At 30.4% G+C, this 12,011-nt stretch overlaps 1 protein-coding gene across 5 annotated transcripts in view; it reads left to right on the top strand.

Annotated features, from left to right (window-relative positions):
- Positions 1–12,011, top strand: part of LOC145286152 (uncharacterized) — a 484,368-nt gene that overhangs the window by 114,161 nt on the left and 358,196 nt on the right. For 4 of the 5 annotated variants that reach the window (XM_080134898.1, XM_080134896.1, XM_080134895.1 and 1 more), the window contains 3 exons: positions 967–1,026; positions 4,814–4,855; positions 11,421–11,450. In XM_080134898.1, the coding sequence (XP_079991024.1) occupies positions 967–1,026; positions 4,814–4,855; positions 11,421–11,450 (132 nt within the window). The remainder of the gene's footprint in view (positions 1–966; positions 1,027–4,813; positions 4,856–11,420; positions 11,451–12,011) is intronic. The other variant, XM_080134897.1, reaches the window with a different exon arrangement.

Below are 12,011 nucleotides of genomic sequence, written 5' to 3'. Positions count from 1 at the left end.
ATTATTTCAAATTTTATATATGCTTCTATTAAAGTCCTAATAATATTTTTATATTTTAAACATGATTCTATTAAAGTCCTGATAATTATTTTATACCTTGAATGTGATTCTATTTAAGTTCTAATAATTATTTTATATTTTGAACATGATTGTATTAAAGTTCTTGTAATTATTTTATATTTTGAATATGATTCTATTAAAGTTCAAACAAATATTTTGAATATGATTCCAATAAAGTCCTAATAATTATTTTATATTTTGAATATGATTCTATTAAAGTTCAAACAAATATTTTGAATATGATTCCAATAAAGTCCTAATAATTATTTTATATTTTGAATATGATTCTATTAAAGTTCAAACAAATATTTTGAATATGATTCCAATAAAGTCCTAATAATTATTTTATATTTTGAATATGATTCTATTAAAGTCCTTATAATTATTTTATATTTTGAATATGATTCCAATAAAGTCCTAATAATTATTTTATATTTTGAACATGATTCTATTAAAGTCCTTATAATTATTTTATATTTTGAATATGATTCCAATAAAGTCCTAATAATTATTTTATATTTTGAATATGATTCTATTAAAGTCCTTATAATTATTTTATATTTTGAATATGATTCCAATAAAGTCCTAATAATTATTTTATATTTTGAACATGATTCTATTAAAGTCCTTATAATTATTTTATATTTTGAATATGATTCCAATAAAGTCCTAATAATTATTTTATATTTTGAATATGATTCTATTAAAGTCCTTATAATTATTTTATATTTTGAATATGATTCCAATAAAGTCCTAATAATTATTTTATATTTTGAACATGATTCTATTAAAGTCCTTATAATTATTTTATATTTTGAATATGATTCCAATAAAGTCCTAATAATTATTTTATATTTTAAACATGATTCTATTAAAGTCCTGATATATATGTTTTCTTTTGAACAGAATCCTATTGAAATTAGAGATAAACTTAGTGAGAGAAGGGCGCAATTACACATGATAATCGTAAGTAAAAACTTATTTAATTCACGCATATATTAAAAAAAAATTCTGTAATATGAGCTATTAAGATGTGGAGTAATCCAGTATTAATAACATTGGCAGAAGCTCTCGTGTGTGCGACGAACGGCAACACCAGCACATATCCTTGAAATACCAACACGAGGGCACGGTTCTATTCAAATTACGGTAAAAAAAAAAGCAAGAACAACAACAAAATAAGGACCTGTAGCAGAGAAGAGATCTCTTTACGAGATCGAGTGAGAGTTAAGCTAAAATTTACATATAAATCGACTCACACAAAGAACATAAAACTGGTTGACGTCTAAAAGACAAACAACACATTCAATGTGAGTATCCACCGCGACGAACAGACCTCGCTAAAGTGGTGACACCTTCTTTGATGAACACATTATCCGTGTACAAAAATTAAAAAAAAAGAAAAACTCAATTCGATCTAACATCGGTTTAAACATTCTACTGGAATTACAAAAGAGCAACTGGCTCAAAAAAAAAAAAAAATAAATAAAAATAAATAAAAATAATTTTTGCTTTGGACGAACAGATTATTCGTTTCTGTAAGTCTTGAATTAAACTACATTTAATATTTTGCTTTAGTTTTGATAACATTTTTTTCCTTCAATTAAAAAAATTACTACAAAGTAGTATCACAGACGAACAAAAGAATGTTTGTCCTTTTGTGCTAGGCTGTTGAAACTTTATTATTTTATTCAAAGAAAGTTTTGGAGAACGTCTGAAAATTTCCTTTTATTTTTACTCTCTCTCTCTCTCTCACACACTCTCTCTCTCTCATCTCTCTCTCTCACACACACACACACACACTAAAAAAGTCATTTGTTCCTTTTAGTATTATTTATCAATTGTGACATTTTATATTTTGAATAAAATAAGAACTTTTTTGTGTGCAAATTTCTCTTGGACAGCTAGTTCATAAAATTTTCTTTTGTTCATTTGGTCCGTTTTTTTTTTTTTTTTTTTTTTTTACTGCAAAAAAAAAAAAAGAAAAAAAAGAGTTTTATATCTCTACTGCTATTCGCAGAAGATGCGAAATTACGGTTTGCACAAGTGGACGCCTGTTTTTGAAATTCAGGATGTCCTCCCACATAATCAGCTACGCATTTAGTGTTGTGACATGCCGGCATCATTAGCTAAAACAGTTTGGGATATAATAACTAACCCACCTCAAGGAAAATCTCAATAGCTGGACGTTATGGAAGAAGTCGCCAATTTAAACGTGTCAGCTGCGACACGCACATTAGAAAACTCGATGATTGGACGTTCGTTGATTCAACCAACGCATAGGGAACCCGATCAACACGAACGATGCACACCGACATAGGTACAAACTCGCCTGTACTTGGCACTGCAGACTCGTTTGCAAGCCTTTGTGTAACTGGCTTCAACCTTATCGCCTAGACTCTGCAGACGTGCTTGCAGACTAAGAAAGTGCAGATCCACTTGCACTCGCTCAGCAATTTCAGCCTCCCAACGAACAATTGTGCAGAACTGCTGTACGACACTGACCTGGTTTTACCTGGTACAATGTTCATATCTGAAAATTCATCCAACACAGACATCTCGCCGTATGTCTTACGGCTTTGAACATATTTTTCGAAACTACCTCCCCTGTGTCCTCATTCACAAATGATTTCAGCACATGTCCCGAGAGATATGGATAAATGGAGTTATGTATTCATTCAAAATGATGCGGTCCATGGACCTTTGAGACCTCACTATCTGGGGCCATTCAAAGTTTTGGAAAAAAAAATATATTTCAAGCTGAATATAAATGGTTGCACCGAGACGGTGTCTGTGGACAGATTAAAGAAAGTCCATATTGAGTGCGAAACCACCGTGTTGGATGCGCCTGACACATACATTTTCAATCCTTTTACAATCACCGATAAAAACAACTCACACATACAAAACGAGAACAGGAAGGACTGTCCATTGGCCCAAGAAACTCGCAAGAAATTACTGTACCTAAATTCTACGATCACCTTCTGCTACAGACGCATCAGTGTCGAACGGTGGTGATATTCCCACAACCGTTCTTGGTGGGGAGCCCTGTAGCAGAGAAGAGATCTCCCTGCGAAATCGAGCGAGAGTTAAGCTAAAATTTACATATAAATCGACTCACACAAATAGCAAAGAGCATAAAACCAGTTGACGTCTAAAAGGCAAAGAACACATTCAATGTGAGTATCCACCGCGACGAACGGACCTCTCTAATGACCCTTCACTCTCTTATGATCTAAGATTTGAAATTAATTACAAAAAGAGGAGAAAAAACAAGCAAAGATGTCGAAAGAACTAAGGGGAAAAAATCGAATGTTTCTTTTTTGTTGTTTTTTCGCATTTAATAAAATGTTTGCACATTCAAATATTTTTAAAAACAGTTTATCTGTTTATTTGAAATTTTTAATTTCATAAATGGTGCTTTTAAGGGCTTCTACCAATTTTATTTTCATATATTCGCCCTGTGTCTCATAACGTCACTTCAATAACCAACACGGTCACATCAGTATAATACAAATTATGCGATCTTCCCACCTTTTTTTTTCTCTGCCCACCCTTTTTCCATGTACATTTCCTTGCAGAATTGTCTTTGTGAAACCTGATGATCATGTGATCTGGCCGTACCTTCTTCACACTAATCGTCAGTAGATATTCATATGGCACGACTGCTTGTTTGAATTTGCCCTTCATTTCCATATTTGCAATATAGTCTTTGTATGTGATATCGAGGATCTATCGAAAACATTCTCTTCTCTAGATGGAGTCGACTAGGGAGCTTATCAACCTCGTTTTCGAGATAAGAGTAATTTCTATCATTCCATATGGACCTTAGTTTGACCAGTGTTGCTGTTGTCTGCACAATTCTTGGAACGACGTCAGGCCTAAAATCTTTTGTTAGAAATAATGACTCTAAAACGAGGAGACATTATATGACTGCATTTTGTTTATCATTTTGATTATTTGACACCAGCCTTGTGAGCTAAAGGAAAGAATATAGAAAAAAGGGTAGAAAGAGAAAGAAAACAAAGAGAAAGTAGAAAAGAAATGATTGTGAACATTGGAAGGTCATCATCATCATCATATTCGGTTTAACGTCTCTCTGGTATTGCTGGACAAAACTGTGCGATTATCGACAGCAATTGTGGAAATTTTCAGTTTGTGTTCTTTATATACAAAATAAATTTCAATCGATTTTATCAATTACATATTCTATTCGACATTATATATTTTTAGTAAAATAAAATAAAAAAAGTTTCTCAATGCATTACAATATTTATGATTTGATGGTTAAACGAAAGGAATAGACACTTGTAGCAAAACTGAATTAGTGCAGAGAGAGAGAGAGAGAGAGAGAGAGAGAGAGAGAGAGGGGGGGGAGATAGAGAAAGGGATATATAGTGAGAGGTTTTATAGATAATGGGGATTAATGTGAAAGGAAAGAAGATATCTTGAGCATTGTGACTATTAGAATAACATCGTATGAAAGGAAGGAAAAAGAAATAGAAACCAAAAAAAAAAAAAAAAGGAGTTGGAGAAAATACAAAAATAATATAGATTAATTGTGAGAAAGTTATAGTCTTATATTAAATATTTCGATATTTTCCACTTTGCCTTCTTCCCGCTTGAATCTCTCAAGAAGTTGGTGAGTACAATCAGTCCTCACTTTTCTATTTATTTAAATTCCATTCATAAATTCATTGATTCATGTTTTTTTATTTTTTTTACTTTGAATTTGTTTAAATTGTTTTTATAGATGGATATGAATAACAAGAACACAAATGAAGAGGAACGCCTGGTAAGTAAAAATTGAAAGATTTTTTTTTTAAATTTAGGCATCTTTTTTTCTTTTAGTTAGTGTGATCCAAAGGAGAGCGCACGCCAGAGAGAGAGAGAGAGAGAGAGAGAGAGAGAGAGAGAGAGAGAGAGAGGGAAGTTTATTGAATTAATTTAAGAAATTAAATGATGACATTTCTCAGATGCAAAATTGTCCATTCAATTTTAATCCATTAAAATTAACTAGTAATATTGCTTTGGAAAACACACACACACACACACACACCCTCACACATTAATTGTGTTACAGAATATCGAATCAACATACACACGCATTGAGCACTTTAAAAATTATTGACTTTTAATTGATGCTAACAATATCCATGAATTAATTAATCAATATATATATATATATATATATATATATATATATATATATATATATATATATATTGTCACCCGTTCTGTTTTGCTGTTTCACAGCTCTTCAGTGCGGCTAGACAAGCAACTACCTTAAGTCAGGATCGAAACCCGACCGTCCATATGAGAATCAGAGCTTCTAACCGCTGCGCTATTCAGCTGCTGCTATGTGGAAAGTGAATTAACAATGTTTTGACATTGTCCAAATACCTAAGCTCAATTTGTTTATACAAAGAGCATCGCTTCCTAAGCTAATGGTAATTTGTATATCACTTCTCAATATGCTCAACCCATATGTATATATTTACACATATACATATATATCCATATATTCATATTTATATGCATATATATATATATATATATATATATATATATATATATATATATATATATATATATATGTATGCATATATATATATATGTATATACATGTATATATGTATGTATATGTATATGTGTATATATATGCATATATTTATATACATATGTATGTGTGTATATATACATACACACATATATGTATGTATATAAATATATATATATATATATGTGAAATATATATATATATGAAATATATATATATATATATATATGAAATATATATATATATATATGAAATATATATATATATATATATATATGAAATATATATATATATATATATATATATATATATATATATACTTCATTTCAGGATTTAGCATGCATTTTGAATTTGAAGTTCAATATCCTTTTTTCTGCCTCAATATCTAATTTCCCTTATTCTATGTAGAGAAAATAATTTATAAACTTTAAAAACTTTTAATTTTCTATGTTTATTATCTTTAGCAAATAAGGTGCAAACCAATAAAAACATTTGCTAATATTTTTTCTCTGAGGAGAGGAATAAACATCGAAAACTCATGGGTTAAGGAAATATATTTATTAAACTGTATTCTTTGTTTGCAAACAAAACAAAAATTATATTTGAAAATTAACCATTTCAAATCATAAAATGTAAATACCTAAATTATTAATATTTTAAATGAACCATGAAGGTAAGTATGATACTATATCTCACATAATGTAGTATTTAATTGTAGAGTAATAAATAACAGCATACAACTATGTTCTATAATTTGATGTGGAGGAAAAATTAAATTTTAAATTAGAATAGGGAATAGTAGTTAATCGAAATATAACTTCTGGATAGTTTGCTAAGGATATTAGTTCATGGATAGGAATAATAAATCTGTAATAATCATAATATTACAAATGTATTTATAGTTGGTTGGTTGTTTTTGTTTTACGGCATATCAACCCTTTTCAGGTTATTTAATGCCGAATCCAGTGATTTTGAAGAAAATATTTTAATAGAATATATTTGTTTTTGTTTTTTTTTCAAATCGGTTTCTATTTAACCCATAGTTGGGACCCTAAAAGGTACTGCCACTCCCAGTTAGAGTAGACCTGGGAGCAATGGCAATTAAAGGGTGAATATATTTGTTTTTCCCCCTTCCATTTCAGGATTTAGCGTGTATTTTGAATTTGAAGTTCAATATCCTTTTTTCTGCCTCAATATCTAATTTCCCTTATTCTATGTAGCTAAAATAATTTATAAACTTTAAAAACTTTTAATTTTCTATGTTTATTGCTTTTAGCAAATAAGGTGCAAACCAATAAAAACATTTGCTAATATTTTTCCTCTGAGGAGAGGAATAAACATCGAAAACTCATGGGCTAAGGAAATGTATTTATTAAACTGTATTCTTTGTTTGCAAGCAAACAAAAAATTTATATTTGAAAATTAACCTTTTCAAATCATAAAATTTAAATACCTAAATTATGATATATATATATATTTCTATATATATATATATATATATATATATATATATATATAAATATATATATATATATATAAATATATATAAATATATATATATATATATATATATATATATACCAAATTAAAGGTATTCAAGAGGGAAGACTCATTAATTATTAATAGTGCTCTATAAAAAAATGTAATATTTTTTTATTTATATAGACAAATATTACATAGTCGCTACACTGCTCATGCTAATTCTTTTGACAATTGGTTGGCAAGAACGAAAAGTCCTCGTAAGGTGGCGTCATAAATCACTGAAGGCGTCTGATTCTCAAATAGAAGAAAAGAAATATATTTTTTTATAAAAATAAAATATTAAATTTAAAACGAAGGTGTGGTAGGTTAAGTGACATTTCAGAGTCAAATATATATATATGTATGTGTATACACACACACACACACACACACACACACACACACACACACACACACACACACACACACACACACATATATATATATTATAATGTAAAGTTATAAATTATTAAAAATAAACGTAAACTCTATACCATTTTGTAAATCACACCTTTAAAACCATTGTACATTTATTTCAGCCACGTTCTTAACACGTTAAAAAACGAATTTTTTTACACACGAGTCGCCTCATTAGTTCAAGAAATTTAAATATTATTTTAACTGAATTATATAAAGCATCCAGATTTTAAACGAAATGAGGTCTCTAGTTACTGAATACTAGAGGACCGAAACATGCTCCTGACTGTGTAGAAACACATTACTGCTTATGTAAAAACAACTTGAAAATATACCTTGCTCTATTTCCGTATTGAGCACTCTTGGATTAACCTCATTATATTTCACTAGTTACCTTCCCTCTGGAAAATAACAACCTCAAATTATATATATATATATATATATATGTATAACTACTAGGAAAGGGCGCGGTGGATACTAGAAAGCTGATTGGCTAACTAAATCCTCAACAGAAGAGGACCATATAAAAACGATAAACAACCACAGAATTCGCGCATAAGGCTGAGGAATCCTAGAGTGGATGAAACGCCGAATATTCAGTGTAGCTTAATCGCCATATATATTTTATAAATTACCATATATATATATATATATATATATATATATATATATATATATATATATATATATATATATATATATATATATACAGTGATGATCATATTTATTAGCACGGTAAAATAAAAGTTAAATTTTGTCTAATAAATTCTAAAAAAGGGATTAAATTAAAGAAAACAACAAAGTATATTATGTATTTTTAACTGGCCTTTCCGATGCAGCAATCGGATTTTAGAAAAAATAAATAACAAAGGAACAACAAACATAATTGCAAAAAACCCTTGTTCAAAATTATTGGCACGATTTATTTAATAATCAATTGTATAGCCTTTGGCCTTGATTACCTTCCTCAGTCGCTTTTCATAGTTTACAACCAAGTTGTTGCACTCTTCAGTAGTAATTTTAGCCCACTCTTCCTGACAATAATCCTCCAATTGAATAAGATTCTTAGGCTTCCTTTGCATTACCCTCAATTTTAATGTTCTCCATAAATTTTCAATTGGATTAAGGTCTGGGCTTTGTGATGGCCACTCCACAACATTAATATGATTGTCCTCAAGCCATTTCTTAGTCAGTTTAGCCGAATGCTTTGGGTCATTATCTTGCATGAACCACCAACGACGACCAAGTGAGAGCTCTTTAGCAGAGTCTTTCAGGTTTTCATCCAATATTTTAACATAATCTTCCTTTTTTATGCTACCTGTGACCTTAACAAGTCGCCCTGGTCCAGAGGAAGCAAAGGATCCCCAAAACATCAAACTGCCTCCACCGTGCTTCACTGTGGGTATGGTGTTCTTAGGCAGGAAAGCTTCGCCAGATTTTCTGTAAATATAAGACACTTTATTATGGCCAAATAACTCTATTTTCGTTTCGTCAGTCCATAGAACACGTTTCCAGAATGCAACATCTTTATCAATATGACGTTTTGCAAAGGCTAGCCTTGCTTTCAGGTGCATAGGCTTCAATAAGGGAGTCTTTCTCGGACGACATGCTTTTAAACCAACTCTCTTCAAAACTCTACCAACTGTATGTCGAGATACATTCACTCCAGAGGTGCTCTGTTCATCAACAATCTCCCCAACAGAGATCCTTGGGTTTTGTTTTACTTGTCGAACAATTTTCCGTTCATCTCTTGGGGAAAGAATCCTTTTTCTCCCTCTACTCTCTAAACTCATAACGTGGCCTTGCGATTTGAACTTGTTTATTATGGCTCTAACAGTGGATTTGGGAAGGTTTAGCTTCTTTGAAATCTTATCATAGCCCTCCCCATTGGTATGGCATGCTACAACAAGCTTCCTGACGTCTTCGCTGTGTTCCTTAGTTTTAACCATGGCGATTGAAAATTATAATTTAGTCACTTATAATAGCTTAAATAAATCGCTATCTAAAAATTATCTGAAAAAAATTATTCACTGAATTAGCGTTAAACAAGCATAATATGGCTATAAAAAAGTTCAGAAAGCACGTAAACCGGAAATTGATTGATATTATACTGATACTAAAAGAAAAACAAAGCCGTGCCAATAATTTTGAACAAGGGTTTTTTGCAATTATGTTTGTTGTTCCTTTGTTATTTATTTTTTCTAAAATCCGATTACTGCATCGGAAAGGCCAGTTAAAAATACATAATATACTTTGTTATTTTCTTTAATTTAATCCCTTTTTTAGAATTTATTAGACAAAATTTAACTTTTATTTTACCGTGCCAATAAATATGATCATCACTGTATATATATATATATATATATATATATATATATATATATATATATATATATATATGTGTGTGTGTGTGTGTGTGTGTGTGTGTGTGTGTGTGTGTGTGTGTGTATTTTAGACCTAGGTGGGTTAGATTATTTTGATTTTGTTGTCTCATCCAATAAAATCCAACAACCCCTACCCCTTTTAGTTCCTAATAAATTCCTTTTGTAGCGAAGGTTCCACCCCGTTGGGCTCCATCTCCTACCAATACCTATATCCGCCTTCTAATATCTGGGGTAATGGGTCTTTTTAATTAGGCTTTCTTAAAAAAAAATTAATATTCTTTCTGTTTCTCTGTCACAATGAGACCCAATCATCTATCTCGCTTTGTTCCCAAGAAATACCCACTTTTTGGAAAAAAACAACAACAAAAAAAACAAAACAACAAAAAACAAAAAAAAAACGATCACCCTTTTAACTCTCACTTCCTCTGTGGTTTATCTTCCGCTGTTACCTACTGCGATCCTCTAATGCCTCGATGGGAATTCTTCAATTTGTCTTTCATCAAAGAAAAAAAAATGTACCTTTTCTATTTCACTGTTCCTTTTTTTGCCCTTTCTTCTTTTTACTTCTATCCTTTCTCTATTTCTTTATATCTTTTCTTCCTCCTTCTTTTCTTTATTTTTCTTTCCCATTTCTTTTTTTTTTTTCAATTCCTATCATGCTGGTTTACTTATATTTTTATTATCACTAAACATTGGATGATTTTCCATAATTTATTATCTTTGGTCAGCCCATCCCGATCACTTAGGATTTTTTTTCCAAATATGTTTTTCGATGTTTGACTGCATCTTTTTTTTTTTATCTAACTCAATTATTTTCATGATAGTTTTGCCTTTAATTTTTGTTGTTCTAGTCGGTGACCTTATCTAAGTGTCACATATATGATTTTTATGTTTAACGTTTTCATCAGGTAAATTTTCCGGGTCCAATCTTAACCATTTTTACCATATTTTTTAAAACTATAGTTTCACTAAATTACGCTATTGGTTTTAGCATAAAGTGCAATATCATTTCATTTTTGATCGTGTCATTTACTAATTAATTGACAATAGGCTGACGCAATCAATCTGTCATAACTATCCACTATAATTATTTAAAAAAATCTAAGTCGATTCCTCATGATTCTCTTTGCAATCTCCAATTTCATATTTCAACTTTTGCTAGTTCACCTGAAGTTCATCACGTCATATAACATTCTATTCTACCTTTCTGTACTTTTCCAACTAATTCGCGCCTGAACTCAAGGCATGGAATGGGGGTGACCTATCTTCTTCCTAGCTCACCAGTTTTAACTTTCTGCATCCAATTAATTTTGATTCAGCGTCTTGCCCTGTTCCCTTACTGACCACTCTTTTCTACAATGTCTAAAAATTTCATTTTTCTACAAACCTTATGCATTTTTATTTGCAATTTAACGGAGACATGCAATTAACTCTAACTTTTTTTTTTCTTTTCAAAATATCATTTTTTCCAATTAAAGTTCCGTCAAGAGGTCGTTTTCTTGCTCCAAGTAAGTCCTCTATTTTTTTTTAAAAATTCATACACTTTTTAATTCTATAAAGTTAATAGATACACAACAAAACAAAATATTTCTTTTTCAATTAAGGTCCCTAATCAGGAAAAGTTTATTTTTTTTATTTTTCAAATTAATTATAGTTATAGTTATTAATTATAATTAAAAATTAAGCAATTTCCCCTTCTTTTCTAATTTGATGCAAATTTTTTTTTCAATTTTTTTTTTATTACATTTTCACCCCAAACAAGGCACTGCCACTTTGGTGTAGGGGGCTACTATCAGGGACATAAGCTACTGGGGTACTATGTAGGGAGTTGGGCAGTAAGATGTCGGTTCATGTTACACTTGAACTTCTGCATGTCAGTACAGTTGGGAAGCAGGGAACCGAAATGGAATTCCAAAGTCTAGCGGTTCTGGGGAAGAAACTACTAATTGAAATTAAAAATTAAGGGGTCTGCCCTACATTTTCTTTTTTTCTTTTGCTCAGATTTGGTTTTGCTGGCCTTTTCAATTTCCTCTAAGCCAGTTTGAGTCATTGTCGTTTCCACACTTACT

This window comes from Euprymna scolopes, chromosome 10, assembly GCF_053919585.1.
Source record: "Euprymna scolopes isolate OS-2025 chromosome 10, ASM5391958v1, whole genome shotgun sequence".
Lineage (NCBI taxonomy): Eukaryota > Metazoa > Mollusca > Cephalopoda > Sepiida > Sepiolidae > Euprymna > Euprymna scolopes.
Note: the sequence above shows the minus strand (reverse complement) of the source record. Positions and strands in the feature narration are given on the sequence as shown.